This window comes from Galeopterus variegatus, unplaced genomic scaffold, assembly GCF_000696425.1.
Source record: "Galeopterus variegatus unplaced genomic scaffold, G_variegatus-3.0.2 Scaffold1912, whole genome shotgun sequence".
NCBI lineage: Eukaryota > Metazoa > Chordata > Mammalia > Dermoptera > Cynocephalidae > Galeopterus > Galeopterus variegatus.
The window spans coordinates 129,823-144,287 of record NW_007728023.1 but is presented as its reverse complement, the minus strand read 5'-3'; the positions used below and the strand labels follow the sequence as shown (position 1 = coordinate 144,287).

The 14,465-nt window shown below is 40.0% G+C and overlaps 1 protein-coding gene across 1 annotated transcript in view; it reads right to left on the bottom strand.

The window, feature by feature from the left end:
- Nucleotides 1-2,330: 2,330 nt before the first annotated feature.
- The window catches only part of SLC25A38 (solute carrier family 25, member 38), a 16,490-nt gene continuing 4,355 nt past the window's right edge, over nucleotides 2,331-14,465 (bottom strand). The window contains exons 2-7 of the mRNA XM_008579565.1: nucleotides 13,778-13,899; nucleotides 13,081-13,165; nucleotides 12,170-12,349; nucleotides 11,738-11,906; nucleotides 5,784-5,788; nucleotides 2,331-3,139 (exon numbers count right to left, since the gene is read on the bottom strand). Of these exons, the coding sequence (XP_008577787.1) occupies nucleotides 3,017-3,139; nucleotides 5,784-5,788; nucleotides 11,738-11,906; nucleotides 12,170-12,349; nucleotides 13,081-13,165; nucleotides 13,778-13,899 (684 nt within the window). The 3' untranslated portion in view covers nucleotides 2,331-3,016. The remainder of the gene's footprint in view (nucleotides 3,140-5,783; nucleotides 5,789-11,737; nucleotides 11,907-12,169; nucleotides 12,350-13,080; nucleotides 13,166-13,777; nucleotides 13,900-14,465) is intronic.

Genomic DNA, 14,465 nt, shown 5'->3' with positions numbered 1-14,465 from the left:
GTTAAGAGAGTAAAAAGCAAGTTCTCATGGTACACCTCCGGGCTACTTGCTGCTGGAATCAGAGTTCGCGAAGGTATATTTCAGTTTTACTTCATGTTTAGAGAAAATCAGACTATTTCGCCTAAGTTTATTTGCCCTGGTACACCTCCGGGCTACTTGCTGCTGGAATCAGAGTTCGCGAAGGCATATTTCAGTTTTACTTCATGTTTAGAGAAAATCAGACTATTTCGCCTAAGTTTATTTGCCCCCCCAAAAACAGATGAAGAGTACGTAAGGGGACGCTGCTGGCCAAAATTAACCACCCAACTATGTATAAGGCGAGCAAATCGGCATTGGAAGGAACCCACACCTCCAGGCCTCGTCTCTCTGCCCCTCTTCTCCCAGAGGCCTCACTGGCATTAGGTTCCCTGGGCTCAGGTGGAGGGTCAATGAGACTGAAGAGGCCCTGAGAAAGGACACAGAACACCCTGCCCCACGTCAAAGTTGTCAGGAGGCAGCCATTCCATCTAACCTGCCTTCCCTTCTCTCCTTTCCAGTCCTAGCACTTCCCTACCGCCCTCAGCATGAGATCTCACAACATACAGGTCAGAGCACTGGTGGCTTGGGTGCCACTATGAGATCAGGTCCCTGCTTTATCTTCTCCCAGACCTCTACCCATATTATTTTGAACAGAGCATTTTAACCTAAAACCTAAAGTATAAACTTAAAATTATGAATCATTAAGTAAACTTAGTATGTATGTTATGGTTGAATTGCATCTCCTAAAAAGATATGTCGGAGTCCTTACTCCTCGCACCTGTGAATGTGATCTTATTTGGAAATAAGGTCTTTGTAGATGTAGTCAACCTAAAATGAGACCATACTGGGCTAGGGTGAGTCCTGATCCAATACTGGTGTCCTTAAGAGAGAAATTTGGACACAGAGATACATAGACACACAAGGGTGAAGGCATTGTAAAGACAGAGGTGGAGGCTGAGTGATGCATCTACACACCAAGGATTGCCAAGGGTTGCCAGCAACAACCACTAGAAGGTAAAAGACAAGGACTGATTCTCTTCTACAGCCCTCAGCAAGAGCATGGTCCTACTGATTGATTTCAGTCTTCTGGTCTCCAGAACAGAGAGAATAAATTTCTGTTGTTATAAGTCATCCAGTTTGTGGTAATTTGTTGCAGCAGCACTATGAAACTAAAACAATGTTCCAGAAACATTTATTCATTTAAACCTCACCACCACCCTAGGAGGCAGGAAATATTACTATCCCTATTTTCAGACACAATTTCTTTTTTTTTTTTTTTTTTGTGCTGGCCGGTACAGAGATCTGAACTGGTGACCTTGATGTTATAAGGCCACACTCTAACCAAATGAGCTAACCAGCCAGCCCTCCTAGGTACAATTTCAATATCAGGTCTAAACTGATAGAGAGCAGGCTTTCAACCTGGGCTGCCTGGATCAAAGCCCATGTTCTTAACCGCCAGACCAAACATCCCCCTTCTACTCCTTGGATAAAGAAATGGCTCTTTCCTAAATCTGAAAGAGGAAACTTAGGTACCCACCAGAATGGCTATAAAAAATAAAACAGAAAATAACAAGTCTGTTGAGGGAGATATGGAGACATTGGAACCTTTACACCCTGCTGCTGAGAATGTAAAATGGTGCAGCCACTTTGAGGAACTGCCAGTCTGGCGGTTCCACATGATCCAGCAAAGTTACCACATGATCCAGCAATTCTACTCCTAGATATAAGCAAGAGAAATGAAAATATATATCCACACAAACACTTGTACATGAACATTGTTCATAAAAGCATTATTCACAATGGCCCCAAAGTGGAAACCACCCAAAAATTCATCAAATCATGAGTGGATTAATAAAAAGTATAGTACATGCATACAATAGAGTATTATTTAGCCACAGTAAAAGAACTAAGCATTGAATATGCCACATCATGGGCTTCAAAAACACTATCCTAAGTCAAAGAAGCCAGACATAAGAGACTACATATTGTAAAATTCCACTTATATGAAATGTCCAGAAAAGGAAAATTTATAAAGACAGAGAGTAAGGAGATCAGTAATGGGCTGGGGCTGGGAATGAGAGATCTTACTGGGGGATGAAAATGTTCTAGAATTGACTTATGGTGATGGTTGCCCATTCAGTAAAGTTACTAAAAATCATTGAATTGTATACTTGAAATGAATGAATTGTATGATGCATAAAATAAGGCTGTTTAAAATAAATTTATGTTATAAGGACCTATATAGGTCAAGAGCCAGACACTGCAGAACTATTTTGTTATTTTTTTAGAGCAGAGTGATGACACTATTCAGGTTTTCCAAACAGCTTTTAACAATAAAGCACTTTACTTATTTATCTGAACTTTAGCAGCACAAAAATACTAGTAAAACTTAGAACTGAAGTAGTGCACAGCCAAAACCAAAATTTTATTTGGACATTTAGAGGCTAGGAAGCCACCATCCACACTCTTCAGAATCTCTGAGAAGTTGTTTAAGAACCAATTAAATAACGACATCTGTTCTTCCTCATCTTAACATCACCTCCAACACAGTCTTCAGCCTGGTGATGGTGACTCCTCTGCTCAGGTCCAGCCTTCCCCAGCTGGAGCTCCTCAGGCACGGCAGATGGCCACAGCTTCTCTGGCTTTGCTTTCCTTGCCCAAGAACGTATCCAAGGAGGCACTGTGGTGTAGGCAAGTGGCTGAAGCAGAGCCACCTGACAGAGCTCTCTCTGGAAATGCCTTTTCAAGCAGCCTTGGGGATAGGCAAACCTTTCTCCTAACTCCTCAATGTATATATTGGTGACTCCTCCTTTGGGAGATTCTGAAGGCTCGAGCCTGGTCCAACTACTTTCCCTTTAAAAGGGGTAACTGAAGCAACAATGCTTCTGCCTGGCTTTCCAGGGAGAACTTCATCTTATTCTAGGCCAGTGAGATGAAGAAGCCCCCGGAAGAAACCAAGCAAGGCAACAGATTCCATCCTTTCCCAGTCCTCTCTTGGTCAGGACTTCAGGCCCATCTTGGCCATCATTTCTTCGTAGACTGTCCATGCCATCGCTGCCATCAGAGTTCTGCGGAGAGCCCGGGGGACACCACCTTGGAAGAAGCCATGCAGCCCATACTCCTATGATGAAAATATGTGTCAACATTACATAACCAAAGTATCAATACACTTAATTATCCACTTGGCACCAGAGTAAGGATCTCTGTTACTCCATCTGGAGCCTTAGTTTCTAAACTTTATGCAAAAACTATGAATAGCGAGTCCAAGGAGATAATCAATGAACTTAAAAAAAATTTTTTTGCATACTTGCTAGGCTTTACCTTTTTAGGCCTGCTCTATCTAGGGTAATATCTTAGCTGAAAATCTTTATGCAGGGTTGCTGTGTACAACAACAAACTTCTATGCAGTTTGTGCACTGCATAGAAGCACTAAGCCCCAAATAGCAGATGAAATCCAGACAGAGATTAACAAACTTCTATGCAGTTTGTGCACTGCATAGAAGCACTAAGCCCCAAATAGCAGATGAAATCCAGACAGAGATTTGCTTGTCAAACACCGGATCCTGTCTCTAGGCTGAAGAAAAAAGTGCCTTCCTATTATTTGTCCTATCAGGAGGTAATTCACTGTAAGCTCTCAATAATTCGTAGTTCACTGTATGTTCTTGGTGGCCATATCTTTATAGTAATTCTTCTTCCTCCCTTGTAATCTGGATTGATTCATAATTACACATATATTAAAGAATATATAATTTTAAAATTTTAACACAGAAGACAGGACCCAGAGCTGCCCACCATGACCAGGGAGGCACAGACAAGTAAACAACCGAGGCAGCCCACCCACTGCCCACACAGAAAACAGAAGCAAGCATCATGACCAGGAGGCCCTGCACCATGTAAGTGGTTCACAATAGCCACCACCATAGCTTCTACTGCTACAAGGATGGCTAGTCCCCATGGTAACAGCAACAGCCACCATGCAGATAGCCTGCCACATATTTGACTATATTGACGCAGGGAGAGTCTTTCCCCTCAAAGTGCACTCCAGAGCAACAGAAGAAGCAAGTGATCTACCAGGTGAATAGAACTCAACGTAGACATATCAGAAATATGGGGGAAAAAAAAAAAACCCAAGGAAATATGACACTGCCAAACGAATTTAGTAATTCTCAATTTCCAGACCCTACGGAACAGAAAACCCTTGAAATAGCTGAAAAGGAATTCTGAATAACAATCTTAAGGAAACTCAGTGAGAAAAGGGAAGACTCAGATAACACAATGAAATGAGAAAAAATATCCAGGATATGAAGGAAGAAATTTACAGAGATTAATACCTTAAAAAAGAATGTAGCAGAACTCATGGAACTGAAGGATTCATTTGATAAAATTAAAACCATGACCAAGAGCTTAAGTGGCAGATTAGAGCAAGGGGAAGAAAGAATATCTGATCTCAAAGACAGTCTTTATGAAATAACCCAAGCAGACAAAAAAAAAAAAAAAAAAAAAAGGAAAAAAAAAATTTTAAAAAATGAAGAAAGTCAGGGCTGGCCCGTGGCTCATTTGGGAGAGTGTGGTGCTGATAACACCAAGGCCACAGGTTCGGATCCTTATGTAGGGATGGCCAGTTAGCTCACTTGGGAGAGCATGGTGCTGACATCAAGTCAAGGGTTAAGATCCCCTTACTGGTTATCTTTAAAAAAAAAAAAAGAAGAAAGTCTAAGAGAGCTAGCAGACAACCTTAAGTAGACAAACATCTGAATCATGGGTGTTCCAGAAGGGGAGGAGAAGGGTGAAGGCATTGAAAATCTATTCATTGAAATAATAACAGAAAACTTCCTAGGCATAGGGACAGACACAGACCTTCAGATCCGGGAAGCTCAAAGATCCCCAAACAGATTCAATTCAAAAAGATCCTCTCCAAGATACATTATAGTCAAACTGGCAAGCTCAAAGACAAAGGGAGAAATCGAAAAGTAGCAAGAGAAAAGTGTCAAATCACTTATAAGGGAGCCCCCATCAGACTATAACAGATTTCTCAACTGAAACTCTACAGGCAAGAAGAAAATGGGATGACAGATTCAAAATACTAAAAGAAAAAAACTGCCAGCCAAGAATACAATATCCAGCAAGGTTATCCTTCAGAAATGAGGGAGAAACAGTGTATTTCCCAGACAAAAACTGTGAAGTTCCTCCCCACACAACCAGCACTGCAAGAATTTCTCAAGGGAGTTCTGCACCTGGAATCTGAAAACAATAATCACTACAATGAATACAAAAGAAAGAACAAAACCCACTGGTAAAACACAAATGCAAACAAGAAAGAAAAAGGAAAGTAAATATTTCCACCTCAAAAAACCAACAAACATCAAAGATGAATAATAGAAAGGGAAGGAAGGAAAAAAAGATATTTAAAACATCTAAACAAAAAGCAATAAAATGCCGGGAGTGAGATAATACTTCACAATAACAACCCTGGGTGTAAATGGATTAACCTCTCTCCTTAAAAGACACAGACTGATGAACTGGATTAAAAAGCTAGACCCAACTATAGGCTATCTTCAAGAAACTCACCTCACCTATAAAGACGCACACAGACTAATAGTGAAGGGATGAAAAAAGATATACCACGTAAATGGAACCCAAAAACGAGCAGTAGTAGCTATTCCTATAGTGGATAAAATAGACTTTAAACCAAAAACCATAAAAAGAGACAAAGAAGGTCACTATACGTAATAACTTCGTATAGCATACATTATACGAAGTTATACGATTCCTATAGTGGATAAAATAGACTTTAAACCAAAAACCATAAAAAGAGACAAAGAAGGTCACTATATAATGATAAACAGATCTATCCAGCAAGAAGACATAACAATCACAAATACCTATGCACCCAAAATCAACAGTACCCAGATATATAAAGCAAACACTATTAGACCTAATACTGCAATAGTGGGGGACCTGAACACCCCTCTCTCAGCACTGAACAGATCATCCAGGCAACAAATCAACAGAGAAACAAAGGATTTAAACTGCGCTTTGGACAAATTGGGCCTGGCAGATACCTACAGAATATTTCATGCAACACTACAGAATAGACATTCTTCTCATCAGCACATGGAATATTCTCCAGGATAGACCACGTTAGACAAATTAAGTCGCAACAAATTTTAAAAATCAGAATTATCTCAAGCATCTTTTCAGACCACAACAAATTAAAGTAGAAATTAATAACCAGCAAAACTCAGGACTCTATACAAACACATGGAAATTGAACAACAGGCTCCTGAATGACCTATGGGTCCAAGAAGAAATTAAATAGGAAATCAAAAATTTCTTGAAACTAACACAAAAAAAGACACATCATATCAAAACCTGTGGGATACTGCAAAAGCAGTACTAAGAGGGAAGTTTATTGCAATTAATGTTTTCATGAAAAAAATAGAAAGAATTCAAATAAACAACATAACACCAGACCTCAAAGAACTAGAAAAACAAGAACAATCCAATCCAAGTTAGTAGACTGAAAGAAATAATTAAGATCAGAACAGAACTAAATGACATAGAGACACAAAAAATAATACAAAAGAATCAATTAAACAAAAAGTTGGTTTTTTGAGAAGATAAACAAAGTAGACAAACCATTAGCTAGGTTAACAAGAACAAAAAAGAGAAGACACAAACAACAAAAATCAGAAATGAAAAAGGAGACATTACAACCAATACCGCAGAAATACAAAGAATCATTAGAGACTATTACAAACAATAATACACCTACAAATTTGAAAACCTGAAGGAAACAGATAAATTTCTGGACACATACAAACTACGAAGACTGAACCAAGAAGAAACAGAAAACCTGAACAGTAATGAGATTGAAGCAGTAATGAGCAGTCTCCCAACAAAGAAAAGCCCAGGACTAGATGGCTGTATTACTGAATTCTACCAGACCATTAAAGAGGAACTAATACAAATTCTCTTCAAACTATTCCAAAAAATTGAAAGAGGCCACACTCCCAACTCATTCCAATAGGCCAGCATTACCTTGATACCAAAACTAGACAGACACAACAAAAAAAGAAAACTACAGTCCAATATCTGATGAACATAGATGCAAAAATCCTCAACAAAATACTAGTAATCAGAACAGAACACAGCAACACAACAAAAAATTACATACCATGATCAAATGGGATTCATCCCAGGGATGCAAGGATGGTTCAATATACGTAAATCAATAAATGTGATACACCAACCACATCAACAAAATCAAGGACAAAAAATATATTTTTATCTCACTAGAGGCAGAAAAAGCATTTGACAAAATTCAGCATCCCTTCATTACAAAGGCTCTCTAGCAAATTAGCTATAAAAGGAAAATATCTCAACACAGTAAAGGCCATAAACAACAAACCCACCACCAATATCATCCTGAATGGGAAAAAGCTGAAAGCTCTCCCTTTAAAAACAGGAAGAAGACAAGGATGCCCATTATCACCACTCCTATTTAATATAGTGTTAGAAGTACTAGCCAGAGCAATCAGGCGAGAGAAAGAAATAAAGGGTATCCAGATTGGAAAAGATGAAGTCAAACTGCCCTGTCTGCAGATGACATGATTTTATATATATAAAAACCTAAAGACTCTACCAAAAAACTCTCATAGATGATTAACAATTTCAATAATGTTGCAGGATATGAAATCAACACTCAAAAATCAGTACCATTTTTATTCTCCAATAACAAGCTAGCAGAAAAAGAAATCAAGAAAGTAAGCTCATTTACAGTAGTCACCAAAAAAATAAAATATCTAGGAATCAACTTAACCAAGGAGGTGAAAGATCTCTACAGAGAGAACTACGAATCACGAATAAAAGAAATTAAAGATGGGACAAAAAGTTGGAAAGATGTTCCATGCTCTTGGATTGGAAGAATCAACACTGAAAATGTCCATACTACCCAAAGCGATCTACCAACTCAATGCAATTGCCATCAAAATACCAATGACATTCTTCACAGAAACAGAAAAAACCATCCTAACATGCATATGGAACAAACATTCCTGAATAGCCTAAGCAATCCTGAGCAAAATAAAGCTGGAGGCATAACACTACCTGACTTCAAATTATACTACAAAGCTATAGTAATCAAAACAGCATGGTACTGGCATAAACATAGACACTAAAACCAATGGAACAGAATAGAGAACCCAGAAATCAACTCACATACTTACACCCAACCAATCTTTGACAAAGGCCACAAGAACATACATTGGGAAAAAGACTGCCTCTTCAATAAACAGTGCTGGGAAAACTGGACATCCATATGCAGAAGTGAAACTAGACCTACACTCCTTGCCATATACCAAAATCAACTCAAAATACATTCAAAACTTAATTTATTTAAGACCTGAAACTATAAAACTACTAAAGGAAAACATAGGGGAAACACTTCAAGAAGGAGGACTAGGCAAAGACTTTATGAATAAGACCCCAAAAGCACAAACAACAAAAGAAAAAATAAATAAGTGAGATTTTATCAAACTTAAAAGTTTCTGCACAGCAAAGGAAACAATCAGAGTAAAAGGATAACCTATAGAATGGGAGAAAATATTTGCAAACCATACATCTGAAAAGTGATTAATATCCATAATATACAAGGAACTCAGACTACACAGTAAAAAAAAAATAACTCAATAAATGGGCAATGGATCAGAACAGACATTTTTTGAAGGAAGACATACAAATAGCCAATGGGTACTGGCAAAAATGCTCAACATCACTATTCATCAGGGAAACACATATTAAAACCACATTGAGATATCATTTTACCACAGTTAGACTGTCTATAATCAAAAAGACTGAGAATAGCAAATGCTGACAAGGATGTGGAGAAAGGTGAACTCTCCAACATTGTTGGTGGGACTGTAAATTAATATAGCCACTACAGAAACTAGTATGGAGGTTTCTCAACAACTACAGATAGATCTACCATATGATCCAGGAATCCCACTTCTGCGTATATACCCAAAGGACTGGAACCATCATATCAAAGGGATACATGCACTCCCATGTTCATCGCAGCTCCATTTACAATACCCAAGATATGGAACCAACCTAAATGCCCATCAATGGACAACCAGATAAGGAAAATGTGGTGTATATATATACAATGACATACTATTCAGCCATAAAAAAAGAATGAAATTCTGCCATTCGCAGCAAAACGGATGATAAGTGAAATAAGCCAGGCACAGATAGAAAAACACCACATGTCCTCATTCATAATTGAGAGCTAAGAGAGAAAGAAGGAAAGAAAGACCACAGTGGTGTGCTGGACTTGCAGAGGGACAAAACAGAAGTAGGGTTGCTAGAGGTGGCAGGAGGGAGGGAGAAGGGGATTGGGGAGAGGATGGGTGTGGGACATGGGGAATAACTGAGGTGGTGGGCATGCTGATCTGTATTGATCTGATCACCACATCTTGGGCACAGGTGCTGGCTGACAAGCAGCTCTGTGCCCCATGAATATGTATAGTCATAAAAATAATAAAAAATAAATAAATACAAATGGGAAAAAAATAATTTTAGGTATAGAAAAGAAGAAAGCAGGCAACCTAAATAGTGTGAGAAATAGTAGATTCACAAATGCACATTTACCTTTAACAAGAATATCTGGTTTCTGACTCTAGAGAATGTTCCAAAAGGGCCAACTCAGTGGCTTTTAAATAGTACTTTAAATCTACTGCACTTTTTATCTTCAATAACATTTGTCCACGTAATAATACCATAGAGCAAACTGCTAGAACAAAATAATGTGTTTTTGTTTTTTTCTAACTATATTTTGCTCTAGGTCCTTAATTAGAGTACTAGGTCCACCCAGATTTCCTGATTCAGTTGGTCTCAGGTACAGTCGAGCAATCTACATGTGTAACAAATATCACAGATTGTCCTATTGTAAGTACTCCTTCCCTCAAAAAAACAGGTATAATCACCCTAGATTTTGACCTAGGAGTGGGGATTTTTAGAAAATCACCTTTTTACAACCACCTTCATAATAATTGATTCAGGCAAGAATCATTAACCAATGCTAAAACATGTGGGTGAAGGAAACAGGATGTTTATATAGATTCAAAGTTATTCCACAAGGACACTTAGAAATTACAAAAGGAAAAATAATTGAGTTTCCAGGGGAGACACCTGGTAGACACTACCTTGTCCAAATGATAAAAAGTTAATATTACCCACAACAGGTCAAACTGATGACATCACCCTCCCGATATAAGGCAATGAGGACACATCACTCATGTGGTCCTCTTGTTAAAAATGTGTAACCAAATATAACCATGAAGAAACATCAAATAAACCCATATTGAGGTTAAAAAACTGGCTTACACTCCTGAAAATAAACAAAAATTGCTACAAAGTACTATTGGGACAATTAGAGAAATTAGAATATGGACTATAGATTAAAGAATTGTGTCTATATTAAACTTCCTGAATTTTTAAGATGGATATATGAGAGAATGTCCTTGTTCTTAGGAAATACACGCTGAAATATTTAAGAGTTAAGTAAAGGAGCATCATGTCTGCCACTTACTCTCAAATGGTTCAGAAAAAAAAATTATACATTGTACTACTCTTGTGGTTTTTTTGTAAGTTTAAAATAATTTCCAAATACCAAATAAGATATGGACTGAGAAGTTAAAAATGCACATCCATGCTTACTTATTGCCTTAATTTTCTGTTGCAAAATAAGGTTGTGACCTACAGGGTTACACCACCTAGTACTTGGGGAGAAGTGGCAAATCTCCCCAAGCATGGCAACTGCAGCCAATCGCCACAGTTATTTATGATGGCAGGCATTTCACCTTTCCTAATTAAGTGACCTTGGTAGCAACTCCTTGCTCAATGCAGGTTTATTCTGCAGGATTTGTTTCTAGCAACCCCTTGCTCTGCTTGGGTAGATTTTGCCCATGTCTAGCTAACTTGTGGGGTGGGACTACCAGAATGCCTGAGGTTTGGCACCTTCCTCTTCACTCAAACGGAGGTTTAAAACCACATGAATTAGGAATACAGCAAGGGAGGTAAAATAATATTTTTCTTCAAACTCCTAACCAATTGGTATTTCCCAAACTTGTCTGACAAGAATCATATCAAGCACTTCTTGAAAAATGTAGTCTCCCAGGTTTTACCCCACAGCTTCTGATCTAGGAGGCCTTGGATGGGACCCAGCAATCTTTTTCTTTTCTTTTCTGGCAGCTGGCTGGTACAGGGATCTGAACAGTTGACCTTGGTGTTACCAACACCACACTCCAACCAAGTTAGCTAACCAGGAACTCCACACTCCAACCACCACACTCCAACCAAGTTAGCCCCTAACACAGGAATCTCAGCATCGAATCTGGGAAGTATTGTTGCAAGAACTCTGCAAAACATGCTTTATTTCTCACCCATCTCCCACCCCCAAATTACAGTAGTTTAAGTACTCTTTGCCTTAATAGGATATAAACTCCAAAGGGCAGGGACCAACTCAGTCACATACACCTTTGCACCCCAGCTCCCAGCCCCGTTCCTGACACAATCCTGGTGTGGCTCAGTTTCTAAAAATCTCCTAAGAATCTGGAGCTGTTAAGGAAAACAAATTAATATCCTCCCCCCCAAAACACAGAGAGGATCTTATGTCTCAGGGCTATTGCTTCCCCACCACACCATCCTTTACCCATACCGTGGGGCATGATGTTTTTGGTCTGATTGTAAAACATCAGGTAGATTCCTGAAAAGGGTGCATCACGAAGGAGAGTCGCTGTGAGGCCACTGAAGAGGCCCCGGTGCCCCTCATTGCGGTAGATGCTCCTCAGGGCTGCGTAGATGCTCTCATAACCATATCTCCCACTCTGCAAAGAGAGCACAGAACCAGTGATCAACCCAGAGGCCCTCCATTTGAGCACTGAGCCAAGCAGACTTCAGGTTATGTGGCATTACCAGGGCACCATGGGCTCTAGTTCACACATGGCTTGGCCTGCCTACACAAACGAGTTCTCTGACCACATCAGACTCTACGTTAGATTATAAGTTGGGAGCTGCCATCAGTGGTCACTACCCACGAGCCCAGTGGCTCTGTTTACCCACCCTGAGTCCTTAACGCAGCCAAACTCACCTCATAGCGTGTCTTGATCACAGTGACAGGTGACATGCATACCCCTACAACAGAGCGAGAGCCCACCCCCAATATGACCGACTCCAGGGCAGTGGGGGGATGGCCTCGCAAAAAATACTGCTTCAAAGAGTAGAGAGTGCCAAAGTAGATTCCAACACCAGGGACACATCTCACAATGGACTGCAGAAAAAATCAGAGGGAGGAAAGAAATCAAAGACCCAACATTGTAAGATACTGTCTTAGCTGGGTTTTTCCAAAAACCTCAGGATGATTTGCCTGTAAATGGTTTATTTAAGGTGTGGAGGGAACATCAGTAACAGAGTAGAGGAAGTGAGACAGGAGGGAAGACAGCCAATAAAGGGTGTGCTATAAAACCAGTTACGCTACAGGCAACTTAATCCCTCTGGGGAACTCTGGGAGTCTGTGTAGAATACAACTCCAAGTCATCCCTCCACCTGAGGGGGGAGGAAGGTGAGGCTGTAATATTAACTCCCATCTTTCAGTGGTTGAGGGTTGCTGTGGGTTTGGGGTGAGCATCAATTCCTTGGCACTTCAGCAAAGTGAGTCTCTAGGGCCAGAAAAAACTTTCGGGCAAAGAAATGTGGTGATGGCATCCCCAACCCACTTTCACTGAAGTGGTAGGCCAAGGATATACTGACAAGCGGGGGCGCCAGCTGTGTCTGCTGTAGACTATGCTGTGCTAACAAATCATATCTGAGGTGTAAAGATGCAACATTTCCCTGAGCCTCAAACAGAAGTCAGTGACAGTAAGAGAGATGGGCAGGAAGACCACATAGATACTCCCACACTTCCTATTCTCATGTGTCCTTAAGAGCTTGTGAGGTGGATGAGAAATGGCTGGTTATCAAAGGGCAGGATGTGAGGGAACCCAGATCCAGAAGACAGCTTACAGGGGACATCCCTTTCCAAAGGCCCAAAATACTCTCCGTGCGAACCACCTTCAAGAGTACAGCCAACATCCCAACACGTCTGGACCTGAAGGCAGACAAAATGGAGATAGAGAAGGAAAACAATCACTCAGCCTACTTCCTCATAAAAGAATCCCCCAATCAAAGACTTCTTTGTACAGACTGTTTTCTAGAACACTTAAGAATCTCTACAATGCGTTTTGGAACTACTCTGACTTCCTGTATGTTCATGGTTTCACACCCGTTTATCTGTCCGTTTACACTGCATACAACAGGATAACCTCCCATTTTATGTATACCTTATATACTTCCCACAATGCTGAGCTCATTATAGGGGCACAAACAGACACTCATATTGACATTATTTCCAGAAAATTGCCCACTACTCATACCAGGCAGTACCATTATAACATTACAAACTAGCACAATAAAATACAAATATCACCGAGGCAGATGCCAGGGAGCTTCTCAAGAAAGGACCCCATTTAATTAACAAGAAACATCAAGTATAAAAAGATATTCACAGAAAATATATACAAAACACACAAAAGTTGGGCATGACTTGTGTTTCTCTCGAGTATTCAACAGAATGGAAGTTTATAAAACACAGTGAAGATGCTTCTGTCTGAGAAGCTGTTGAAACCAGCTCCTCAGTGAAATGTGGGGCAGCAGGCCCTACCCATGATCTGAGGGCTGTAGAGTCTGCAGGCGTGTTTTAAGGAGATCCAGAGGCTGGAAAAGGAGAGTAGAGCAGGTTCCACTGATGGAGCCACACAGGAAAGCCTTGATCACTGGATGTAACTGCAAGGAAAGAGAACAATGCGTTAGCCAGAAATGAACATTACTGGAATGTTGTTGAGGATACTGTACACTGCCAGAGGTGTCTCTCTGGTTCTAGTACTGTTAATAATCTTGCTCCTACTGAGCAACATATCTATTTCCATGCCACTTGACCACACTTCCCTATTTGTCCTGCCACAAATAGTTACTAGTCATCTCTTTATCTTTCTAAAAACAAAATCAATTGAACATAATGTTTTAACTCTGAACTATTAGTTTCCAGGTTATTTTGGCTTTAGAGCCAGTAAATATTTATAGGAACAAGCCAAAGCAAATGAAACCTTAAGCTCAGTCACTTCCTGTATAAGCTATGAATTTCCTTCGTTTGAAACTTTTCCCTTGTCTTACACCTTCCCATCTCACTGGGACCTAGCAGATCACAGCCAGCTACAAGCCAAAGCAAATGAAACCTTAAGCTCAGCCACTTCCTGTATAAGCTATGAATTTCCTTCATTTGAAACTTTTCCCGGGGCCGCCCGGTGGCGCACTGGATAGTGCGCCGCTTGGGAAGCGCGGCAGCGCTCCCG